Raw genomic sequence first — 24,561 nt, 5'->3', positions numbered from 1 at the left:
GAGAAAGGAACTGTTTCTCTCCTTATTTTTCCTATTATCACTGAGATCCCATCAAAAGTATCTATTTTTAAAAACCAAACAAGGTCTGCATAGTGGTGGCTGTCCTAACCTTGCTAAAAAGTAGGCTTCAGCCCAACTTTAAAGAATAAGTTTATTGTAAAAGTGTTGACAATGTACAATGGGAAAGTTTGACTGGCAGTAGTCATAACAAACCAATTTCATGCTGATTGAAGAGTGTATATGGCATTAAATTAAGCAATCTGAAAGACAAACTCAAGTAAGTTACTAACTTACCCAAATTTCTTAAGGAAAATACATTCCCCAGAGGCACCATCAAATGCTTTTCCATCAGTAAGAGATGCCAGTCATATTCAGTTACCTCAAAGTCATCTCAAATTAGTTGCAGTATGTTTCTGAAGAACTGAATGAGCCCAGTGTGGCAGGCTGAGCATAATGGGCTCAAGGCAACTGGCAAAAACTCTTACATCAGTATATGAATAAGAATCAAATACATCTTGATTTAACTTCCAGTAGGAAATTCCCTTCCTCCTCTGAGCCACTATTTTCATCAAAAGGCATAACAGGCCAGCTGTCTATTTAGTGCTACAGTGGTTCAACGTTACTAATTATATTGCCAATTATAGTCACCGTTTTGTATATCTGAAGTGTCTCCTTGTATCTGGGGGAAAAGGCATTACTGAGACACAAAATCACAGATAACGTTGCATATAGGATGCATCTTCCTGTCTCTTGAGTTCTGAAAGATAGGACTAAAACATAACACTGACTAATTCTCAGCATTCTCAAGCCTCATTGATGGATCAGCAAATGAAGGGTATATGCTGAGGGTGTTATTTGCAAGGAGAAAAAAATATCTTAAACAATTAAAGCAAAAGTTTCCTCTGTAGTTGTAAACATTGAGAAAGTAAAGAAAAATATAGATGTATTGCCAATCTGTCCTTAACTGTGTATATGTATCTGAAATGTATACTCATGACAAGCAGAATAACAGTTCACTTTACAGTTGAGGTACTCTAAGGCTACGTCTAGACTGGCATGATTTTCCGGAAATGCTTTTAATGGAAAAGTTTTCCATTAAAAGCATTTTCGGAAAAGAGCATCTAGATTGGCACAGACGCTTTTCCGCAAAAACACTTTTGCCAATCTAGACGCGCTTTTCTGCAAAAAAGCCCCGATCGCCATTTTCGTGATTGGGGCTTTCTTGCGGAAAACAAATCTCAGCTGTCTACATTGGCCCTTTTGCGCAAAATGGACTTTTGCCCGAATGGGAGCAGCATAGTATTTCCGCAAAAAGCACTGATTTCTTACAGTAGGAAATCAGTGCTTTTGCGTAAATTCAAGTGGCCAGTGTAGACAGCTGGCAAGTTTTTCCGGAAAAACTGGCCAGTCTAGATACAGCCTAAGATAACAGGCTTGATCCTTTGTTTGCCAAAATTGTCCATTGTAGTCAATTTTAGTTCATCATTGAGCCTCAAGAATATAAGTTTTTCCCCTGGAAATTTGATACCAAATCAATTTAGTTTGATATGTGTGATCACTCCTAATTTGTTTGAATATAATGTTTGAGTTTTTCCAGACATTTTAAATGTGGAACATGTCCCCTGGTAGTTGGTCACCTTACTACTCTTTCATGCATGTCTATCTCCTGCATGCCAAGGAGCAATATACCCAGACCACTTGCTCATAAAAGCTTATCAAGAAACCCCTGACAACTTTAATTTCAGCCAGGTGACCTCTGATGATTGTTTTTGTTATGTACCACTTCATTCACACCCTGAAAAGGAAAATATTACACAAAGACTAATGGCTATTTATAGTAGCTGATATTAAAAGGTCAGCATTTGTCAACAGCTACCACATCATGGTATCAAAGGTATCAGTTTTTCCATATGCTTAGGAAATAATTGCAGTGGCTGTTTGCATATCTTGTCCATTTTTAATGTTCACCAGATTTAGAGCAAAGGCTTGTTCCTGAGCCACAGCTACTTTAAAAGGCATAAGGCCCCATGTTCCCCCTCAGATGTCTTTGCCTTCCTTCTGGAAGCACAGTCTTTACTTCAACTAATTCCCTTTCTAATTGTTCTCTTTCTAGCCCAAGGTAAAGGAGGGGGAAATTATGGGGAGAAGCCCAGGCAAAATAAATAAAATGAGTGTTCCTGCAAGAAGAGCCAGCTTCAGGTTTCATAATCTTGAAGGAGACCCTCTAGATGCAGTTTATTTATTTGCATTATATTAGCATCCAGAGATTGCAACCAGATGGTGTATAATAAGGTATACAAACCTCAGGCTACATCTACACTGGCATGATTTTCCAGTAATGCTTTTAATGGAAAAGCTTTCAGTTAAAAGCATTTCCGGAAAAGCGCATCTAGATTGGCAAGACGCTTTTCCGCAAAAGCACTTTTTGCAGAAAAGCATCCGTGGCCAATCTAGACACGCTTTTCCGCAAAAAAGCCCCGATCGCCATTTTCGTGATTGGGGCTTTTTTGCGGAAAACAACTTTCTGCTGTCTACACTGGCCCTTTTGCGCAAAAGTTTTTCAGAAAAAGACTTTTGCCCGAATGGGAGCAGCATAGTATTTCCGCAAAAGCACTGACAATCTTACATGAGATCGTCAGTGCTTTTGCGGAAATTCAAGCGGCCAGTGTAGAAAGCTGGCAAGTTTTTCCGCAAAAGCAGATGATTTGGTGGAAAAACTTGCCAGTCTAGACACAGCCTCAGAGTGAAGGGGAGGAGAGCCTTTTCTGTTTATAAGCAAGCAGCTGGATTACAACCACAGGTGGGTGCTAGAGCTGCCAATCATGGAAGCAGGCAGCCACAGTTGCATCCAATACAGAGAGAAGGAAAAAAAAAGGGGGGGGGGTACAGGGAAGAAAAAGGAGGCAGAAAGGCCTGGAATGATACCAGGCTATTACCAAGAAAACAGCCAAGAGCCTGAAAACACAAAATGCTCAAGGAGTTAATTGGAGGTAAAGGTGCAAGAACGGGCCTGAGAGACAACTAGAAAGGTCAGTCAAGAAAAGATGAGATCTCTGAGAGATCACATTTTAAGATGGTGATAGGGCCCTCTTATAGTAATGACTATATATAAAAAGTTCTTGCACATCTTCAGTGGAAACTCTAGCTATGTAATCTCCTTCTGCCGGCTTCAATTTGGGCTCAACTTCCAGTGGCCTCTTTGATGCAGTGGCAGCTATCTAAAGGCCTTTTTGAACACTTTTATTTATCTGCTACCCAATGAACAGTATTGAAAATTCATGCAGCTAACTCTCCTGGCTGGTTAATATAATCGCTCTAAATATTATCAGACTGGCCAGTGCAACAACAATCACTAAAGATCCAGGTAAGTTGGTGACCAGTTAGAATGGGGAAACATCTTTAAAAAAATGTGTGTGCGCTTAATATGCACTTTATGTAAATGACACCAATGATAGTGCTAACCTTTTTATTGTGGTCACTTTTTGTAATACAATAACATTTTTTAAAGTACTGGTGATATTTTATTTCAGTCCTTAAGGAAGGATGGATAAAATACCTTTCTGGAATAAACTAAAGATGTTCAAATTAATCTAAAGGAGCAACAGGATTAAACATTGGTCTCTCTCTCTTTGCTTGTATTTTGCAATAAGTGGCTTCAAAATCTCTCTTTGTTCCATTCAAATCTTCTAGATTTCCATTTTTTATATTGTATCCTAAAGCAGCTAACTTTTTAATTCTGTACTGTACAATTTGAGTTGTCAGCTCCAGCACCATTGGTGTCTTTTTAATCTGATCTATAGAAATTCCTTCCTTCAACAGTCCCCTGAATCTTTCTTCCAGAATTGGAACAGAATTGTAGAGTAGAGCAGGGCATTTCAACACTAGCTCTTTTAATTCTTCTTCATTGCACTTAAAAACATCTTTGGAAAAAAACATGCTCTTCTGCATCGTGCTAGGGCTAATCTGAAAAATAAAACCTTTAAGCTTGGACAGCAGTTGTAGAACTTCAGAATCAGTGAAATCTTGCTTCTGGAGAAACTCCAAGTTCTCTAGAACCTCTGTGGAGGTATTTAACAAAATAAAAGGGTTCTGACTTAATAATTTCAGAAGCCAAACCTTCATATTGGCATCAGAACCTCCTAAATTTAGATACGTTCTCTGTAATGTCTCTACTATATGTTTGTTTTTTTCAACAGGCTTGTGAAAAATATCAGGTGCACTTGTGAAGAATCTGCTGATAATATTATTTTTCAGACCTAATTCTTGAAAAAACCGAACATTAGATTTCTGGTTCTCGTGGTGTTCAACAGTAAAAAAAGACTCTGGAAATAGTTCTATTAACTTGACCAGTTGTTTTTCATTTTGGCATACTGACTGCCACAACTCCCTTTGAGAGTTTATCTCTGCTGGGGTACGGAGGATTGCCTCTGGGCAACGTTCCAAAATGTTCACTATGGCAGTCTTATCAGCTCCCATTTCTCGTAAAGTATTAGCAGTTTCTTTAACATAGGCTGTATCCTGAAAGAGGACCCACTGCTTTAGCCTCCGAATTTTTTTAATATCAATGGATAACTTGTAGAGATTCTCCACAGTTCTTTTGTTCTCCACTTTTGATTTTGTATCAGTTGTATAACTCCAATGCTGTACAAAGCTTCCATCCTTCACTTGATTCGGTGGGGATGAGACACTCAGCAATCGCTTGCAGGGTTGACATCTAGCCAATAGAAGTGTAAACATCTGGGTTGCACTATTAGCAATTCCTCTCAATGTTCTGGAGTGCTGCACTATACACAAAATGGATTTAAAAACAAAAATGTGAATTTGTGTTACATTGACATTTTCAAAAGACTTTCATCTCTTCTGCTACATTATTGTTATCCTGTTTCCATCATTAAAGAAAAAACTATAGTCTGAGAAGGGAGGATTTCGCACCTCTCAGGGATAGGAGCTGAGTAGCAGTCTATAAACAGGTAATGCTCACCTCCAACACGTGAGCTTTGTTTCTGTTTTAAATCCCTTTAATCCAGGGTTTCCCAGCCTAGGGGCAGGGACCCAAATAGGAGTTGCCATTACATTTCAAAAGGATTGCCAAGCGTCTCCCCAGGTGGCTCTGCTTCCCCTCTTCCCCGTTTTTGAATTGCCTTGGGTCCCCAAGTCTTCCTGAATTGTCAAAAGGGGTCCCCATCTGGAAAAGGTTGGGAACCGCAGCTAATCTCTTCAAGATGTTCAAATGTCTTCACTTATCTAGGAAAACAAACGCCGCTTACAGCGATTCTCCCCTTCCCCCCAACACACACTCTGGCTATGCCGGGCCGGGCGCTGCGAGGCTCCGGGCGCGCGGAGCAGGCAGTGACCCGGCACCGCGCACCCCACTGGACCCGGAGGGGAGGCGGCGGGGCCCGCTGTGGTGCCAGCCGGGGACGGGTCCAGCCACGCCCGCGCGCCCCAGTTACCTGAGTCAGCGCGGGCCTGTGGCTGGGCCTCGGCTCCCGCGTGTCCCCTTGGGCCGAGCCGGGCCTCCCGCACTCGCTTTGGAAGGGCGCTGAGCTCAAGCGGCCTGGTCCATCCCCCTGGCCCGGCGGGGGGAAGCGAGGCGGACTCGGAAGCTGCTGGCGGCGCTGGCGAGAGGGCCACGTCCCCGTCGGAGCAGCCGAGCGCCCCCTGCTGGGAACACCCCTGGCCTGCCTGAGCTGCACACGTGGGGCCTTTCGCCAGCGACTCCCGTAAGGCGGGGCTCCAGGAACTGGCCCTTAAAGATGAGATTTCAGCTCCTACATCGGCAATGGGTTCTGTAAAGTGAATGCAAGGCACCGGGTCTCAGCACAAGGGTCTGCGGCTAAGTAATGTAAGGATGGAGGGAGAGATGTATGTCTGAGGGAAGGGGACAATAGGGAGCCACCTTTAGACCCCACTGAAATGCGTTGCACACATCACAGTACAATGACAAGTGTTTTATTATGGGAGCAGTGGGTGGCAAAAGACCAAATCCAAGGTAGCAGCTGTTTTCTGCGGGAGAGTTTAATCTGCTCTCTAGGAATTGAGCTTTGCTTGGTATCCCCATATAATGTCCTCCTGGTCAACAATAAAGTGCAGCTGTTGCTAAGACTATGGAACACCCAAGGGCTGCATCTAGAGTGGCAAGTTTTTCTGCAAAAGCAAATGCTTTTGCAAAAAAACTTGCCAGCGGTCTACACTGGCCACTTGAATTTCCGCAAGAACACTGACGATCTCATGTAAGAAATCAGTGCTTCTTGCGGAAATACTATGCTGCTCCCGTTCAGGCAAAAGTCCTTTTGCGCAAAGCTTTTGCACAAAAGGGCCAGTGTAGACAGCTCAGATTTTGTTTTGCGAAAATGGCGATCAGGACTTTTTTGCGCAAAAGCACGTCTAGATTGGCACGGATGCTTTTCCACAAAAAGTGCTTTTGCGGAAAAGCGTCTGTGCCAATCTAGACGCTCTTTTCCGCAAATGCTTTTAACGGAAACTTTTCCGTTAAAAGCATTTGCAGAAAATCATGCCAGTCTAGACGTAGCCAAGAGGTATAAGAAACCACCTTAGATTTGACTGAGCTTTTGTCTATGCGATGGGTTTGGGGGAATTTAGGCAGCTGTATCTGGATACCCTGCTGGCAGTGCAAATGGGCTTCTCTCACTTTCACCTCTTGTATTTTGATGTAGTATTTTGACTTTGATGGAGTAAGTCTTGATTTCCATCAGTACAAGGAGGAAAAGAATCCTCTGTCAGTCTGTCTCATAGTTGGCAGGGGGTACAGTTGTTAATCAATTAAAAATCAGTGCTTCAATTTACCAAGCTGGTAGTGACCTAGAACATAGCACCCTACAATAGATGTGAGTATGCTATAACTCATACTGATGAATCTTCTTCCTTAATTAGAGTGCTAAGCACTACCACATCTTTCTCTCTGAGAATCACTTATATTCATATTTTCCCATTTGATACAAGTATTGTTGCCATTTTTAAATATAAATGTTCCAATTTAGGGCACTGAGGCATGTTTGGATTTAATAAAATTCCCAGACTTGAAAGTGGAATTAAGATTTTAAATAAAGTAACTTCCTTTATTTAAAAAATTAGAATGTAATTATTAAATAAACAAACATTTGAAAGGTATGCTACTTAAAAGTTCCAAAAAATAAAATCTTACCTAAATATAGCTTACAGCTCCTAGTCCACTTCACCTAACATATTAGCTTAAGGCCAATATCTCTCTCAGTCTCCCAAACTGAACAAAATCTCACGTCCTGATTTCCTTCTATGGCCAAGAAACCTCAATATATCACATTTTATGTAGATGTGGGTAAATGCTGATTTTAAATTGAGTTGGGATATTACTAGAGGCCCAAAAACTGTGACAAAAAATAATGAGATCATGAGAAAAGGTTGTTTAGTGAATTTGTTACCATTGAACTTTTGGTGTTATCTTATTTAAGTAGTCCTGTGGCACCTTAGAGACTAACAAAAATATAGAGCATCAAGAGCTTTCATCAATAAGACCCACTTCACCAGATGAAAATATGTCCAGAGCTTGTACAAAGAAGATGGTTATCAATTGTTCTCCAGGCCCACTGATGACAGGACAAGAAATTATCTGCTTAATTTACAGAGAAGGAGATAGGTTAACAGAAAGAAAACTATTTCAGGGCTTAATTACCCTTTTAGGTTAAGCGAAGATGTGGAACCACCATCCTTTGTCAGGAATGGTCTAGGCTAGGTGTACTTGGCCCTGTCCCAGTGTACGTGGATGGACTAAGTGACCTCTCAAACTCCCTTTCAGTACTATATTTCTATGATTCACTGAATGTACAACGAGACATGAACAAAACTCCTGGTATTCCTTTCTCTAACACTTATTTTATATCTATCTCTGTGCTTTTACTAGGAGAGACCAGTTTCTGACTCAGTAAGACAGGGTGATAGAGTGCCTCAAAGGGCAGGTAGGCAAGTTCAGCCGTATGGTCGGCCCACCAGATTACAGCCTTAAGGGGATATGTGTCCCAACCCAGCAGTCCTTTCTTAGTTGCGTTTGGAACTGTGCACATAATACAATCTGATTCAAGATTTTCAAACAGCTACAAAAACTTTCTTAGGTTTTGTGGGGTTTTTAAATTTATTATTTTGAACATGCTTAGCTGTATCTCCGGATTATCTGGGACTTGTATTAATTCTACCTGTATCTCTATTATAAACAAGATAAACATTTTAACCTACTACATTCAAAAAGGCCTCCCTATTGTGAAAGTGGGTCAATAGAATACTGCCTTAAATGCAACTTACAAAGCTCATCTTATAGAGGATACTTTTAAAAAAGTGACCTATTTCAATTCATGAATTATCTTCATCTGTGGTTAGAATTTTATTCAGTTTAAGGTCTCCTTTATAACAACGATGGCTGAGATTTGAGGGGAAAATGTAGTGCCTAGCCTTATACTGCTCTTAAACATACTGGCTACATCTAGACTGCTTCCTCTTGTGCAAGAAAATATGCAAATGAGGTGAAGCAATGAATATTGCCATGTCTCATTTGCATACTTAATGAGCTACCTTTTTGCACAAGGGGCTTTTGCGCAAGAGCCATTCTGCCGCTTTTTTTCAGGCAGAACAGCTCTTGTGCAAGAGGCAGCTTTTGCGCAAGAGTTGTATAGATGGCTCCTTTATGCGCAAAAGCCCATTGCGCAAATATGGTGGCTCATTAAGTATGCAAATGAGGCGCAGCGATATTCACTGCTTCACCTCATTTTCATATTTTCTTGCACAAAAGAGCGCAGTATAGACGTAGCCGAAAGCTCTTGAGAACGAAACAGCCAAAGTATAGAAAGTAATTACAAGAGTACATAGAAATATATATAAAAGCAAATTTGATAAGTGTCTTGGGGTTAGGGAAAATTGTGTTAAAGGTGCATTTAAAGGAACATGGTTTTGTGTTCATAGTTATGCTTTAGTATTAGAGCTGATCATAGCATTTACTTTACCTTTGCTGGGTTTTTAATCTTTCAGTGAATCATTTACTGAGTAATGAACCTGAGTTGGCTTAGGCTGGGCCTATGTCAATCTAAATTTTAAGCAATGTTGCTCAAAGGTGAGAAAAATGTGCACATAATGTTATCGTTATGCTGAATTAATTCCTAGTGTAGTTCTGGCTAGATTAAGGGAAGATATTCAGCTGCAGCACAGCCATGCCCTAGTTTTACCTAGACTTCTAATCATTTCATTTCACTGTCACACAGGGCTAGCACATAACCAAGGGATGGATTATAAACTGGCTGAAGGAAAGGTGATTTATTTTTCTAAAGTGACCACACATCCTGTTTTAGCTGGAACTTTAAAAATTATTATGAAGTTCTGACCCTGCCCTCCCAACTTTTTTTTGGCAAAAGTGAGCACTTGTCCCCTTTTCTCTTGCCAATTTAATCCAAGGGGTGGGGTGTGGAAGAGGAAGAGGCAAAGCAGAAGTAAGCCCTGTGCAGGGAGCAGACAGTGGTGGAAAGAAGGGTTTTTAAACCAGCTCTGTGAGCAGTGGGCACTCAGGCTATGTCTACACTGTTGGGTTCTTGCACAAGAACATCTTGTGCAAGGGTTTTTTTGTGCAAGAGCATCCATGGCAGCGTGGACGCTCTCTTGCGCAAGAAAGTTCTGATGGCGATTTTAGCCATAGGGCTTTCTTACGCAAGAAATCCCTGCCGCTCGTCCACACTGCCCTCTTGCGCAAGAGCTCTTGTGCAAGAGGCCTTACATGTGTTAGAAAAGAGCATAGCTCTTGCACAAGTTGCCCTGTCTTCCGAGGCCGTACTATAAATCTTGCACAAGGGCAGGGAGGCAGTGTGGACATTCTGCGGGTTCTTGCGCAAAAACCCACTAGTGTAGACAGCCTCAGGGAGCCACCTCTTCCCTCCCCCCATTAGAGGCGACAGTGGGTGGGGCACAGGCTGGGGCAGCCCATGGCTATAGGCGGTGGGCCCAAGGATGATGTCATGGGGGCACCTGCCCATGACATCAGGCCATTGACGGCCCTACCAACAGGGGCACCGATCACGTATGCCCGCTGGGGCGCCAGCTGCTGCAGCTGGTCTCTGGCTGCTCCTGGGCACAGGCAGGAGCCAGTGCACATGGGGAGCTGGCTTTTCTGCACTGCTGTCACTGATACAGATTTTCAGCAGTTATATAATTTCACCTAAACACATTTTACCATCCCTAAGCCTCGCCCTGTGCTGAGGCACCGCCCCAAGGGGGGTTGCAATAAGACAGTCCTGTAAGAACTTTTAAGTTACTTTCACCCCTAAGGGTGAGCGAGCATAAGGGGAAGGGAGGGCAGAGGAAGGACACCGAGGAGTTGCTCTCCTGAGCCATCAGCACAGCTCAGCACGAGCCTGACTGCCCTGGGGTGGGGCTCCCGCCTCTCCGGCCCGGGGCCCGCACTGCCTGGGGCTGGCAGCGCCCCGACACGCAGAGGCGGGCCCGGGCAGGTGCGCAGAGCGGTGGGGGCGCTGCGGCTTTAACGGCACTTCGCGCAGCTTCGTTATGCAAGCGCCAGCCCGTGTCCCTGCCGGCTCCTCCCGCCCCCGCAGCCGCCCAGCGCCCCTCCCGCGCGCCCGCCACGTGAGCCTCCTGCAGCCGGGCCAACGCGCGCCCGTGACACGCCTGCTGACGAACGTCCCTCTGACGTACGCAGGATTCTCTGCATAACTGCCCGTTTACGGCCTGCCGTGCGCAGGGGAGCATGCGCACTAAGAGGCGCGCCCGGAGCCTCCTCGCCGCCCCGTGCTCATCCGGGCTTCTCCGCCCTCACTACGGAGTAGGCGGGGTTCGCAGTGACGGAGGTGCCGTCCCGCAGTTGGGCTCCCGAGCCGCGCAGGCAGGCGGGTGTGTCCAGCGGAACGGGATCGGTGGTCGGCCCCTAGCGCAGCGGTTGCGCTCGGTTCTGTCCTCGAGGCCCCAGCCCGCGCGCCCCGCGGCCCCTCCCGGCCGGCTTACTAAACACACTTCGGGAACGTGAGGGCGGCGAGTCAGGTGGGGCGGCGGCAGCCAATAAGAAGGCGGGAGGCGGGGCTTAACGACTGTCGGCTTCGGAGTCCGGCACCGAGTCACAGGGCGAGCGGCGAGGAAGCCACGGGCTCGTGGCAAGAGGCGGCCCGCGCGCGCGCGGGGGATTTCGGAAGGGGAGGGGATGTGCCCCCCTGAGGCGGCCGGCCCCGCTGTCGCCTCCGCGGGGTCCTAAAGCCAACGGACGTTCGCCGAGCGGAGGCAGCGACCCCGGCAGCAGCTTCGCGTCTCAGTGTCGCCACGGCGGGGGCGGCGTCCGCCCCGCTCTAGGGCTGCCCCGCAGAGACCCACCCGGGTCCGGCATGAGCCGCGGCGGCTCTTCCTGAATCCCCCCTCCCACCGCTGCGGACGGGACCGCGCCCGGGCCATGGGGGTGAACGCGGTGCACTGGTTCCGCAAGGGGCTGCGGCTGCACGACAACCCGGCGCTGCGGGAGTGCATCCAGGGCGCCGACAGCGTCCGCTGCGTCTACATCCTCGACCCCTGGTTCGCCGGCTCCTCCAACGTGGGCATCAACAGGTGGCGGTGAGTGAGCGGGCCCGGTCGGCCGCGCGTTATCGCCGGGTTACGTATGCGCCCCTCCCGCTCCCCGCCCGCCGCTCTCATTGGCCTTGCCTGACCCAGCAGCGGTGCCAGTCTCCGCCACGGGCCCGCTGCCCCGCATCCAAAGCACAGGGCCGAACGGCCTCCTACGAAAGAAAATGTGACCCTGCCCCCCAAATAAGGGAGTTCTCCCACGGGGGCCGCTCACTCTAGTCCCCTGGTTTTTAATCCGCTGTGTTGTATAACCATGACTCAAGGAGAGCTAATGACTAGTGGCTGCAGCCCCTCTGATTTCCATTAGGGGAGCATTGCTAGTAGCAGTGGCTGGAAACTTTAGGGAAAGATACTAGTGTATGCAAGTCAAAAGAGCTTAGCTTCAAAATCATAGAAATGTAGGTCTGGAAGGGCCCTCAAGAGCTCTTATAGTTCAGCCCTATGGCATGGCAGGACCAAGTAAACCTAAATCCCGGGTTGATATTTGTGCAACCTGTTCTTAAAAAAACTCTCCAGTAATGTGGGTTTTTATAGTCTACTTTGGAAGCTTATTCCAGAGTGTAACTATCCTTGTTGAAAGAAAGATTTTCTTAGTGTGTAACCTTAATTTCCCTTGATGAAGATAAAATTGTCTTGTTTTCAGAGCACAAAGAACAGTTGATTATCTTTTTTTATATAACAGCCTTCAAATAGGGTTAGGGCTATCCGGTCCTCATCAGTCTTTCTCCCTCTCTTCTCTCCCCTCCTCCCCCCCCTTAAGACTAAATATGAACTGATTTTTGATAGGTAGGAATAGGCCACCCTTACTTTTGTGTTGCTCCTGATGGGGTGCTGCTCTCAGATGCTAGACACCCAAGCAACAACTGTTGCTTTCTGACAGCTCAGCTCTGCACTCAGTGCAGAAGTAAGGATGACAATACCATAATCCACTAAAATAATATTGTGACTCTTCCCTCCTCCCCTGCAACTCCCTTTTGAGTCAGAGCCCTCCAATTTGAAAAACATTGATCTCTCCAGTGGAATCTGTATAGTATAAGGTAAAAGCACGCAAAGATCAGATTTCCTGGACTGTGAAATCTGATTTGCTTCCATGATCCATTTTTCATATCTGTGAATTTGATAGGGCCCCTAGATATTAGGAAAGAAAAGGTTTAGAAAACCTTTTGTTCTGTGCTCTTTCCAGTTTGTTCATAAATTTGACTCCCAGACCTGGATGCAGTGCTTCAGCTGAGACCTCATTAGGTGCTGAGTAGATTAGGCCAGTTACCTCCCCTAAATATCTGAGCTATGATTATTTTATGACCAAAAATGCACCACTACCAGGTGCTGAATTCATGAAAGGTCTTTTTAATATTTTTGGCACATGGCTTAACAGATCTAAATGTAAATTCTCTGGAAAAAATCCTGTCAATCCTGAACAGTATAAGTGGTGATGTTTTTAAGGAAGATGCAAGTTTAACCAACTTCATACTTGAAATGTAAAATCCTGTAAATCAGATTTAACCAGTTAATTGATGAAGTGGGTTGTCCCTGCTGGCCCCCCTATAGGTGGGGTTTGCAGCTGACACTGCCATCCCCCTCTCTCTAGTGAGCAGGAGCTAGCAGTTATCTGCAGGGGGAGGGGGACAGATTCTGCCCCAGCCCACACTGGTTAACCAGAACTGGTGAGAGACTTAACAGTTAACTGTTCACATCCCTACCAAAAATAGTGTACAGGTTGAAACTTCCTGGTCCAGCACCCTCGAGACTGGAGTGGTCCCAAACAAGGAAATTTGCTGGATATGTGGAAGTCAGGTGTTTGGGCTCTCCTGGGGTTCCCCTCCTGCCTGCTGTCCCTTGAGAACCCAGAGGCTCGGGGGCAGCCCATGATTACGTCACAGCCATTGACAACCGTGCAGGTGGGGGCGCCGATCACGCCTTCTTCCTGGGGTACCAGCTGCCGCAGCTGGCCTCAGGCTGCTCCTGCAGAGGCTTGACTGCCTCTGACCCACCTGCCTGGCTCTGCTGTCATCATTCTGCTCCAGAAGCTCTCTCCTGTAGTTCCCTGGCCCTGCACAGGGCCGTAGCTGCTCCCAGGGCTCCCTGCTGCCAGGTGATTGGCCCTGCAGGCTGCAGCTAACCAAACCAGCTCCACTCCCAGATGCTCTCAACCTTTGCAGCCAGCACTCTCTAGTCTAGCAACATCCGTGGTCTGGCAGGACCACAGGTGTTGTCAGACCAGAGAGTCCAGATGAGAGAGGTTTAACCTGTAGTGGATTCAGATGAGAGCTAGTGCGATTATGGGTATTTGAGCTGGGAATCACACGTCTACTTTATAGCCAGAGGTTGAATCCTGCTTTGAATTTCGCACTTAACTTTAACTGTGGAGCTATGGTAGAAAGCCTCTGTAATAAAGAGATGACGTAACAAGAGAAGAGATAGGGGAGAGGGGTAGTTGGGCTAAAAAATGCATACAGAAAAATTAGCTAATTTGAAATGTTAGCAGTTGTCTGAAATAGGGATGTTAATATGTGTTTAATTGTGTAACCGTTTTCCATGACATTTTCCATGGTTACACATGGGGGGGCATACAACTCTTTGGGAGCAGGTGCATGTGGGGAGCCAGCTTTTAAGTTGCCTCCTACATGTACCGGCTCCTGCTTCTGCTCCCACCTGCCCCTGGGAGCAGGCTGGGAGCTTGTATGTAATTGTGAACATCGTTGGTTAACTGTGTACAGGGTTACAGTTTAACATCCCTAGTGTGAAACCTTTTTTTTTCCCCCCTCCAAATACACTGATTAAAATCTTGAAATTCATGTACCGTGGTCCATCCAAGGATTACAGGTGCTTTGCAGAATGCTAACTGAGTCTTCTCTGGACTGTAGCATTGAGAAGTGGTAACTTCACTTTACAGGGATGAAACTGAGATGCAGAAAGACTTAATGCCATTCATTCCTTGAATAACTTTGGGTAAGTCAGTTAAAAGGAGAATTTGAACTTGCTAGGCAACTAGTTTAGAGCCTTTTCTACAATATCTTCTATTTTATATAATCTTTTATATCCAAGGATATCAGAATAGTTTATGGACAAGCTCACTTCTTTATATTTGGAAATTGCCAACTTCTGCACATGGTAGTCCTATTTATAGTCTTGAGAAGGTGGAAGTACCAGAGTACTTTTCCTATGATATTCCATATAATGGCTAATGCATGCTTGTCAACAAAACTTAGAATTATGCAGTTTAAAAACAGTAGTTGCTGGACGTTTTGGATGGAATGATTGAAAATTGTCTTTAAAAGTTGTATTCATAAGGTTCTTTTGACTGAAAAACATGTTGTAGCTCAATAAACAATTCAGAGATTTTTGCTTTTATGGTTGAGTGTATATACAAGCCACTACAAACTGTGAAATTATATTTCCTAATCATCTTCTGTGGTGGAGACTGAAGCCAGCCTAAAGTAAAAGACAAACCTGATATTTTTAAAATACTTTGCAAGTTTCTAAATTTTTTTTTTTAGTGGCATATCAATTAAGAACACTAAACATCCTGAAATATGTAATATTATTGAGAAACAAATAAAGACATGCTTTGGATTCCTGTGGTCTTTAGTCTCTAAAAGGTCAGCAGGCAGCATGGACGCTATTGATCTGTGAGCAGATATGAACTTCGTAGCACCTACTGAAGAAAAATGAACTTATTAATGTTCTCTGGGTTTCTGGCAACTATTCAATTTACAATTATGTATCTATTATATATATTACTCAGATCTAGCACGTGTTAACAAGGGATGTAAGCAACTACTCAAATAGTTGACTACCAGATTGGGGGGGGGGGTAAAAGGGGAAGCAGGAGCTGGTGCTGGGGTGGAGTTGGCTTAAAAGCCGGTTCTCTTCCCCCTCCTCCCCCCCACACTGTCTCTGGTGCAGGGGGAGGGAGGTAGAGCAGCAGTGTTGCCTGATAAGGATGTAATAGTATAGTTGATTAACCTATAAGCATTTGCTTATTGGTTAATGCTATAAACTACATGCATTTCCCCACCTCCTCCGTCAGTACATTTTGTAGCAGGTTGGCCAGTTGCAGAGCTCAGTCCCAGCTTGCACTGTGTCCTGGGCCTACCTCCGCTGCAGCTCTGCATTTAAAGTGTATTAAGAGCCAGGTGGGCAGGCAATCTGGCTCAGGCCAGGTCCAGGAGCTCAGACCCCCTCCTGCACAGGGGCTGCTGCCAACCTGCTCTGCTGCTTCTTTCAGAGGCAACAGTGCAAGGCAACAGGCAGCCAGTCTATGAGGGGAGCTGGTTTTTAAATTGGCTTCCTTCACTAGCAAGCTCCCATCTGGCACCCCACGCTGCTGCCTCTGATAGAAAGGCAGCAGCACGGAGTGGGAAGGGACGTCTTGGAAGTGGGACTGGAGCACACTGGCTGCCAGCCCCACCCCCCAGGTACTGTAGAATAGTTGAGTAATTGATAAGATTTCACACGGTTAATAGACTATTCAACTACAGGCAGTCCCCGACTTATGCGGATCCGACTTATGTCGGATCCGCACTTACGAACGGGGCTTTTCTCGCCCCGGAGCTCATGGGCGGCGGATCACCACCCGTGTCCTCCGGGGCGAGAAAAGCTTCTCCCGGTCTCCCTGGTCTGCTGGGGGGGTCCAGCAAAGCTGCTGGACCACCCCAGCAGACCAGGGGGACAGGAGCAAAGCCGCGGAGCACGCCCGCAGCGGGACAGCCCAGGCGCGCTTGGGCTGTCCTGCTGCGGGAGTGCTCCAAGGCTTTGCTCTCCGTCTCCCTGGTCTGCGGGGGGGGGGGAGGTGTGGTGCAGCTAGTGCCCCCTTCCCCCCCCCCCCCCCCCAGCAGACCAGGCTTTTCTTGCCTACCCCTGGGGTAGAGCAGCTGGGGGCTGCCGGGTTGGTCCCGCAGCGCCGCTCCGGACCAACCTGGCAGCACCCCAGCTGCTCTGCCCCAGGAGTCCCCAAGTCAGCCGCTGCTGAAACTGACCAGCGCTGACTACAGGAAGCCCAAGGCAGAGTTGCTCTGCCCCAGGCTTCCTGGAATCAGCCGCTGATCAGTTTCAGCAGCGGCTGACGCCAGTTCCGACTTACATACAGATTCAACTTAAGAACAAACCTACAGTCCCTATCTTGTACGTAACCCGGGGACTGCCTATATTCAATTAACTGATATTCATTATCCTTAGTCCCGGAGCTGGTGTGAGCTTCCAGGAACGAACCTTGCTGCAACTCTGCATGTTAAATTGTAGAGCCGGAGCAAGCCGGAAATGCTTAGTCCCAGCTCGTGCCGCCCCCAGGAGCTAACCCAGCTGCAGCTCCACAGTTTAAATGTAGTAAGAGCCTGGCTGCCAGAGTCTCAGCAGCAGTAGCAAGCGCCTTTCAAACCCTCCCTTGCCCCCAGACTAATCAATAGAAATTCCATGAACTACTTAATTAACTTAATTAACTACTATATAACACCTAGGGCTTGTCTACACTGGCCCCTTTTCCGGAAGGGGCATGGTAATTTTTGAGATCGTAATAGGGAAATCCGCGGGGGATTTAAATATCCCCCGCGGCATTTAAATAAAAATGTCCGCCGCTTTTTTCCGGCTTTTAGAAAAGCTGGAAAAGAGCGTCTACACTGGCCCCGATCCTCCGGAAAAAGCGCCCTTTTCCGGAGGATCTTATTCCTACTTCAAAGTAGGAGTAAGATCCTCCGGAAAAGGGCGCTTTTTCCGGAGGATCGGGGCCAGTGTAGACGCTCTTTTCCAGCTTTTCTAAAAGCCGGAAAAAAGCGGCGGACATTTTTATTTAAATGCCGCGGGGGATATTTAAATCCCCCGCGGATTTCCCTATTACGATCTCAAAAATTACCATGCCCCTTCCGGAAAACGGGCCAGTGTAGACGTAGCCCTAGTGTTAACTTGCTTACTCTAAAAATATTCTTGGTGCTGTACAAAAGACACACTCATTCCCTACTCTAAAGAATTTAAAATTCCAAAAGAAAAACATAGGGTATTGGAGTTTTTTTGAGGAAGAATGCCTGCTCTGCACTAACACTTCACCTGTCCAAGACCAGAGATCTCCTGGGACTAGTTCCAGGAGATACTATAACATCCTGTCCTAAGATTATTTGAATTGCTTCATATTTCAGTGTGTGTATGGCTCTTGCTGTATACACAGTTTGTGCCTCAGACACTGCCCGCTCTTTCATAGCTTTATATTATGTGGTTTATTAAAGATTTTTCAAGTAAAACTTAACAACCACTATTACCTGTCTCAAAAATGATTTGCTAGAATGAGTTTACGCATATAAAAGCAAAATATAATTTTGTTACTAACTAAATGGTTTTTTAAATAACTTTCACTTTTTTAGCCACTGTAGTGTGTGCACACGAGGTCCGTAAAATGACCCTTTCAATTTGGAGTTATCATTCAGCAGCTGAAATTGACAGCCAAATAGCTTATCTTCTCAGATTTTGGCTATTTGCACTTCCTTTTTATAAAAAAGGGCATTGTAGTGGCAAAACAACTGTGTGAATAGGAGCAGACGCTCATTCAGAAGATGAAAATATTTTTAAAAAATCTTGTCAGTCTTCTTTTTTTCTGCTGCTAATTTACAGTGCCTTTTTTTAGTTTAGCATAGGGTTGAAGGAGGGTTTTAAACTGAGGAAACATCTTGCAAAGGGTTGAACCAGTGACCCAGATTCTGTTCCAGACCTGTCACCTTTTGTTCAAAATACTCCAGGTGCACCAAGTGACTACCATTGTCAGTTTCTCATCTGTTTTGAAGTTAAAACATAGTTAATAGCCATTAGAAATGGTACTGTAATAAACTGGAAGAGAAATGAAAAGACACTGGGTTATGTTTTCTCCTTGAAATAACATTATGTTATGATAGCTGTCTTTACATTGTTGAAGATTCCTCCATTCATATTATAAGTTGTGCAAAATAAAGAGACATGTGCAGTATTTCTGGTTTTCAGGATATTTTAACTAGGGAAATTGAGAGCATGCTTCATTATATTGATGTTGTATGGGAAATTCTTCTTTTAACCGTACATGTAACTCCAGTATTTTTGTATAATTGTCATTGAGCAAGTACAATTACTAACCAGTGACATGGCCTCACTGATCTTCTTTCTCTTGGCGTCTTGCCTACTCCCTCTAAAACATAATAATAGCATGCTTTATTATTTTGCCTCTCAAGTTGTTGAATTGGCACTAAGTAAATCTCGCTGTTGATCATTGTTTATCTGGTTCTAGATAATGAATTTTCCATTTCAATTCCCAAATGGAAGATTCTGCCCTAACAAAAAATTGATTACATAAATGTAAACACTGGTGTTACATGGGGCAGAAAGATGCAAAATGAAGCTTTTCCTATAACATGATTTTGATGTCTTGCTTGCTACTTGGCCTTAATTCCTTGATATTAGCATTATGACATCTCTCATTTCTAGAAATGGCATGTATCCGGGTGGCCAAACTTACTGACTGTCCAAGCTGCCTATGACAATCTTCAGAAGTTTAAGAAGTGGGACCTTCAGCCCCACTCTTGCTGAAGCCTCTGGCAGGTGTGCCCTGTGGGCCTATAGTCCGGCAGACACCCCGACCTCACCTCCCATTGCAGGCAAAGACCTGGTTAGGGATGTGAATATATATGAGCTCATCGGTTAACCTTCATGGTTACACAGCCCCCTTCCCCCATTCTGCTGCTTCTCATACAGGGGCAGCATCAGGGAGTGGGGGAGAAGCAGGAGCTACCCACCCCATGCGTTGCTGCTGCTTAAAATCTGGCTCCCTGGGAGCATCACCTCTCCCTATGTCCCCGTTCCCCCCCCCCCCCCCACACGTGTAACTTTTGAAATTTTCAGTGGTTACACATTTACAAAAATAAACTCATTTTAGCATCCCTAGTCCTGAGCTCCTTCCCTAGTCTGGTAGGTAGACAACTAGTGGTAAGGGATGTTCCTCAAACTACACATTAACTCTAAAAGAGCCACGTGCAGCCCACAAGCCGTGGTTTGGCCTCCCCTCAAAAAAAAAAATATCTAACTAGCTGCTCAGTTATTTTTACTTGCTGCAAAAAAACCTTTACATGGTTTAAATTTTGCCCTTAAAAATGATGTAGATCTCATTTTACAGTGGAACTGTAGTTTAAGAAAAAAGTGAATGGTTCCTGACTTTCTCCTCAAAATACACAAGTTATAGGCACAATTTTTTTAAGCTGAGGTTATAGAGGGTTTTGCATAACGGTCTTAAGATTGACTGGTTTTTAACATCTTTGCCTGCTGTTATGAGCGAAGAGTACAAATCCTGTTTTATATCAAGTTTGTCTTCAGGATGAAAGAAAGTACTTGTACTCTTCTTATGTGATAAATAAAAATATGTGGAAATATTTATTTACTGTCTTGCCATGCAAGGATTTAGTTTCTGATTAATTACACTTTTTTTTTCTATTTTTCTTGATCCTGTTGGTTGGGAAGGGTGTAGGCATGGGGGAATAGTTATAGAAAACCTTAAGGATCCTCTTACTTTCATGTGGTAGAATCAATTTCTTCTTTTGTTTTCTAAACGACTAGTATTTGGTTTTTTTGAAATTAGGAAATATTAACTCTGCATACAGTTAATGTATTTATATGTTGAATTGTTCTTTTTCTGTGGGAATACCTTGGCGTGTGCAGTAGATCTGTAAATAGGGTCCTACCAAATTCAGGGCCATGAAAACTATCTTAGACTGTGAAATCTTATCTCCCCTCTCTTCCATGCTGTGAAATCTGGTCTTTTGTGTGCTTCTGCCTTGTACTATACAGATTTCATGGGGGGAGATTTGTGTTTCTTTAACTAGGAGCCCTGACCCAAAAGAGACTTGCAGAGGGGTTATAGGTTTATTTGGGGGGTGGGTCACCTCTTACTTCTGCACTATCCTCAGAGTTGAGTGTCTGGAGAAGGACACCTGGCTGACAGTCAATCTCTGAAGGAAGCATCTCTCCTCTCCCCCTCCCCACCCTGATATAAGGGTGCCACACTTATCTCTGTGCTGCTGCTGCCTTCAGGGATGGTTGGCCAGAGAATGATTGTTGCTGACTAAGGATGTTAAAATACGGTTAGTTGACTAGTCGATGGAAATTCCATCGACTAGTCGATAGGCACTTCCGCATTCCTCTTCTGAAATGTTCAAGAGCCTGTTGGGGGTCCCGCTGACTCTGGGTTACACACATGTGCCTGATTTGAAATGCACAAGAGTCCCCAGTGGGGGCTTTTGTGCATTTCAAAGCCATGGAGCCTGGGGTGAGCGGGAGAATCAGTCTCCCGCTGACCTCAGGCTCCATGCTATTCTGCTAGCAGCCCGGGGTCAGCTGGGGAGTCTGCAGCTGATCATGGGTTCTAAGGAAATGCCACAGGGAGCCCGGGGTCAGTTGAGAGTACCCAGCTGACCCCAGGCTCCATGACAACTACCCCTTTGAAATGCGCAGAGGCAGCATTTTAAAGAGACAGCCCACCGCACAGCAGCAGTTTTGGGGTTTCAAAATGGCCCTTAATCCCTCCTCCCTCCCCTTGCTGCCTCTTTCTATAATTGGGAGGGGGGAGGGAAAATATCGACTAGTCAAAATACTACCCATTAAGCAAATGCTTATCGGATAGTCAACTAGTCTTTAACAGCCCTACTGCTGACTGAAGGCCAGCTGTGCAGGCAGCAGCACACCATGCTATTCTTCTGAGGTGCTACTAGTGGCAGCTCTACCTTCAGAGCTGGGCTCCCAGTCAGCAGTCAGTGCTCTCCAGCTGCCCACCTATGGAGGCAGTGCCACCAAGAAGTAAGGGTAGAAGTACTGCAACCCTTCTCCACACAATAACCTTGTGACCTCCTCCCACACAACTCCTTTTTGGGTTAGGACTCTTACAATTACCACACTGAAATTTCAGATTTAAATAGGTAAAATTATGACTTTTAAAATCCTATGAATGTAAAAACCTACATGGGAGAGGGATGGGCAAATAAGCTCTATGATAGAAGCTACTCGCTTATTCATTTTTATGGCTTTATGTCCAGCATACTTTCCAAAGCAGCCACCTGTAAATCTGTGCAAGCCACAGCATTTTTATTCTGTATGGAAGTTTGTAATGCTGTTGTAAAACTTATGAACCTGAGTCTTCAATTCCATGCAGTATTGTGGCAACAGAGGAACATCAGTCAATCTAAAACTTTATTTGGGGGACAAATAGCTATCATTAGTATTTGTAAGTTAACTTTAAGGATTAAGTTTCTTCCTGTTCTGGTTTGATTGAAGTTGAGTGGAGTAAATGGTAAGTTTTCTGAGAGAGGTAACTAGTGGGGTCCCCCAAGGGTCTGTCCTGGGACCCATCCTATTCAACTTATTTATAGATGATCTTGAGAAAGGGGTAAACAGTGAGGTGTCAAAATTTGCAGATGATACCAAACTGCTCAAGATAGTTAAGACCAAAGCAGACTGCGAAGAGCTTCAAAAAGATCTCACCAAATAAAGTGATTGGGCAACAAAATGGCAAATGAAATTAAATTTCGATAAATATAAAGTAATGCATATTGGAAAAAATAATCCCAACTGTATATACAATATGATGACTAATTTGGCTACCCTCCCAGGGCTCACCCTCCATGGTACACAGGCTGCCAGGCCTCACCCGGCACTCGACTGGACTCAACCTCCCTCGGTGCTGGGACCTCTCCTGGAACCGGTCTTAGCTGTGCCAGTGCCGTACTACTCAGGCCTCGTGGCACCGTCAGCAGTACTGGCACCGGGCCTCTTGCCTGGGGTGCTGGTACAGTCATCAGCACTGGCTTCTTCAGCACCGCTGCAAGTACTGGCACCGATTCAAGTACTGGCATCGGCCCCGTGGGCCATGCTGGTACCACCATTGCTGGTGACACCAATCCCTTCTAGGGCGGCCATCACGGCTCCGGCGACTTCAGTCCTACCCACCATGGCGCCCACGGCGGCACTGATAGAGGCACCATCTCCGTGGCAGCTGGACTCCGCAGTTCCGTGCTCACAACCGGCACTGACTTCGGCACCGCAGTCCACGTGCACCGTGTCAGCACCACAGTCAGGCCCAAAGCCTGTCTTTCTGGTACCGGTACGACCTCACCGCACGCATGCGGGCAAGCCAGAATCCATGGCCAGGTTCGGGTGTGCCCCCCCCCCCCGCACTCCGCCCCGATGGTGACAGGGTACTCGTTATCGGCGCCACCCTGGCCCGACTGATTACTCTTCAGATTTGGATGTGGGCTCTTTCAGATTGGGGTCCTCGAGGGCTTTGTGACAGCATAGATCCCGTTCCCGGCACCGCCGTGATCGTTCGCATGTGCAACAGACTTGGCTGCCTCAGCCACACTGGCCTTTTTGGACACCGTGGGCATACCATCAGTGGCAAGGGCCTATGCCCCCGTCCACAGTGTCCAGTGTCTCCGGGCACCAAGCGCCCCCGTCAGCGTCGCTGTCTCGACCCCTTCCCTCGCCCCAGAGGACTGCTACCATAGATACTGCTAGAGACCTGCAGGCTTTGGTGCCAGAGCCACTTCCGCACATGGCGGTGCCTGTCCAGCCAGCTCCTCAACCAGGCCCTATGCTGGATCCTGTGCTGATTCAGGAGTCGTCGTCATCGTCTCCTCCTGATAAGGCCTTAGTGGATCCCGCATTGGCAATGCCGACCATGGTTGCTCGGTCGCATCAGGATTTGCTCCGGCATTTGGCCTCCAACCTGGGTGTTCCAGTGGAGCCAGTAGTAGAGGACACGGATCCGATGATAGACATCCTGTTCGATGCGCCCGCCCGTTTGGCTTTGCCACTCAACAAAACTGTGGCTAAGATCACTAACGCCCTGTGGCAGACCCCGGCTTCCTTAACCCCTACCTTAAAGGGAGTCGAGAGGCGCTATTCTGTCCCACAGTAGGGGTACAAGCACCTATATTCCTAGCCTGTCCCGGGGCCGTCCCCGAAGGCTAGGGAGCCCAAACGCCTCGATTTAATGGGGCGTAAGATGTATGCCACCGGTGGGGTGCAACTCTGCATTGCTAACCAGCAGGCAGTGCTGAGTCGATATGCCTATAACACATGGCAAGCGATGGATAAGTTCAAAGATGAAACTCCCCGCCGAGGTGCATCAAGAGTTTGGGGCTATGACCACAGAGGGCAGAACTATCACCCGCACGGCTCTTCAGGCTTCCCTGGATGCTGTTGATTCTGCAGCCCGTACCATGGCGTCGGGTGTAGTTATGTATCGTGGTGCCTGGCTGCAGGTGTCTGGAATACCTCCTGATGTGCAGACTACTGTTCAGGACCTGCCCTTTGACGGCAAAGCGTTGTTCTCCAAGCATACTGACTCAAGGCTCCATATGCTCAAGGACACGAGGTCCACTCTCCAGTCCTTGGGGATCCACGTGCCGGCTCCTCAGCGACGTCAGCTTCCCTACAGACAACAGGGGAGAATGCAATCTCGGGTCCCCCGTGAGGATTACTAGAGACACCATCCTCGTGCTCCCAGTGGGTGTGCGGGGGCGGCTGCGGCCCCACCTTCGCCCAGAGCTCCTCGTCGCCGACTGAGAGGGGACAACCATGGGGTTGGTCAGGGCCCCCCTCAACAGTCCAAGCACCCGTTATGACAGTCCTCTAGAGCATTACGCACCAGTTTCCCGCCCGGGCCCCCTGTTTGGGGCTAGGTTATCCCAATTTGCCCATGCCTGGGCAGAAATCACCACCGACGCTTGGGTTCTGAGAATAGTCAGGGATGGCTATACTATCCTTTTCCTGGGTTCACCCTTTTCCAACCCGCCTGCCCTGTCTCTTTTCAGGGACACCTCTCACGAAGGTATTCTCCACCAGGAGGTTTTAGCGCTCCTCCAAAAGGGAGCAGTAGAGAGGGTCCCTTCACACTTAAGGGATAAGGGGTTTTATTCCCGGTATTTTATTGTCCCAAAACCCAAGGGCGGGGTTCGTCCCATTCTAGAT

The 24,561-nt window shown here is 46.4% G+C and overlaps 2 protein-coding genes across 4 annotated transcripts in view; one reads left to right on the top strand and one right to left on the bottom strand.

Moving 5' to 3' along the window:
• Positions 1-3,451: 3,451 nt before the first annotated feature.
• On the bottom strand, positions 3,452-10,817 carry MTERF2 (mitochondrial transcription termination factor 2). 2 transcript variants are annotated; one of them, XM_075938384.2, is made up of 3 exons: positions 5,454-5,590; positions 4,982-5,244; positions 3,452-4,784 (listed from the first exon to the last, which is right to left on the bottom strand). In XM_075938384.2, the coding sequence occupies exon 3, from the start codon at positions 4,735-4,737 to the stop codon at positions 3,586-3,588; it is 1,152 nt and encodes a 383-aa protein (XP_075794499.2). In that variant the 5' UTR covers positions 4,738-4,784; positions 4,982-5,244; positions 5,454-5,590; the 3' UTR covers positions 3,452-3,585. The 2 variants fall into 2 exon arrangements, with proteins under 2 accessions (XP_075794499.2, XP_075794495.2); XM_075938380.2 differs by lacking the exons at positions 4,982-5,244; positions 5,454-5,590 and adding an exon at positions 10,684-10,817.
• Positions 10,818-10,866: 49 nt separating this feature from the next.
• The window catches only part of CRY1 (cryptochrome circadian regulator 1), a 61,385-nt gene continuing 47,690 nt past the window's right edge, over positions 10,867-24,561 (top strand). The window contains exon 1 of one of the 2 annotated variants that reach the window (XM_075938377.2): positions 10,867-11,583. In XM_075938377.2, the coding sequence (XP_075794492.1) occupies positions 11,426-11,583 (158 nt within the window). In that variant the 5' untranslated portion in view covers positions 10,867-11,425. The remainder of the gene's footprint in view (positions 11,584-24,561) is intronic. The other variant, XM_075938376.2, reaches the window with a different exon arrangement.

Source organism: Pelodiscus sinensis, chromosome 1, assembly GCF_052426305.1.
Source record: "Pelodiscus sinensis isolate ZL-2025 chromosome 1, ASM5242630v1, whole genome shotgun sequence".
Lineage (NCBI taxonomy): Eukaryota > Metazoa > Chordata > Testudines > Trionychidae > Pelodiscus > Pelodiscus sinensis.
Note: the sequence above shows the minus strand (reverse complement) of the source record. Positions and strands in the feature narration are given on the sequence as shown.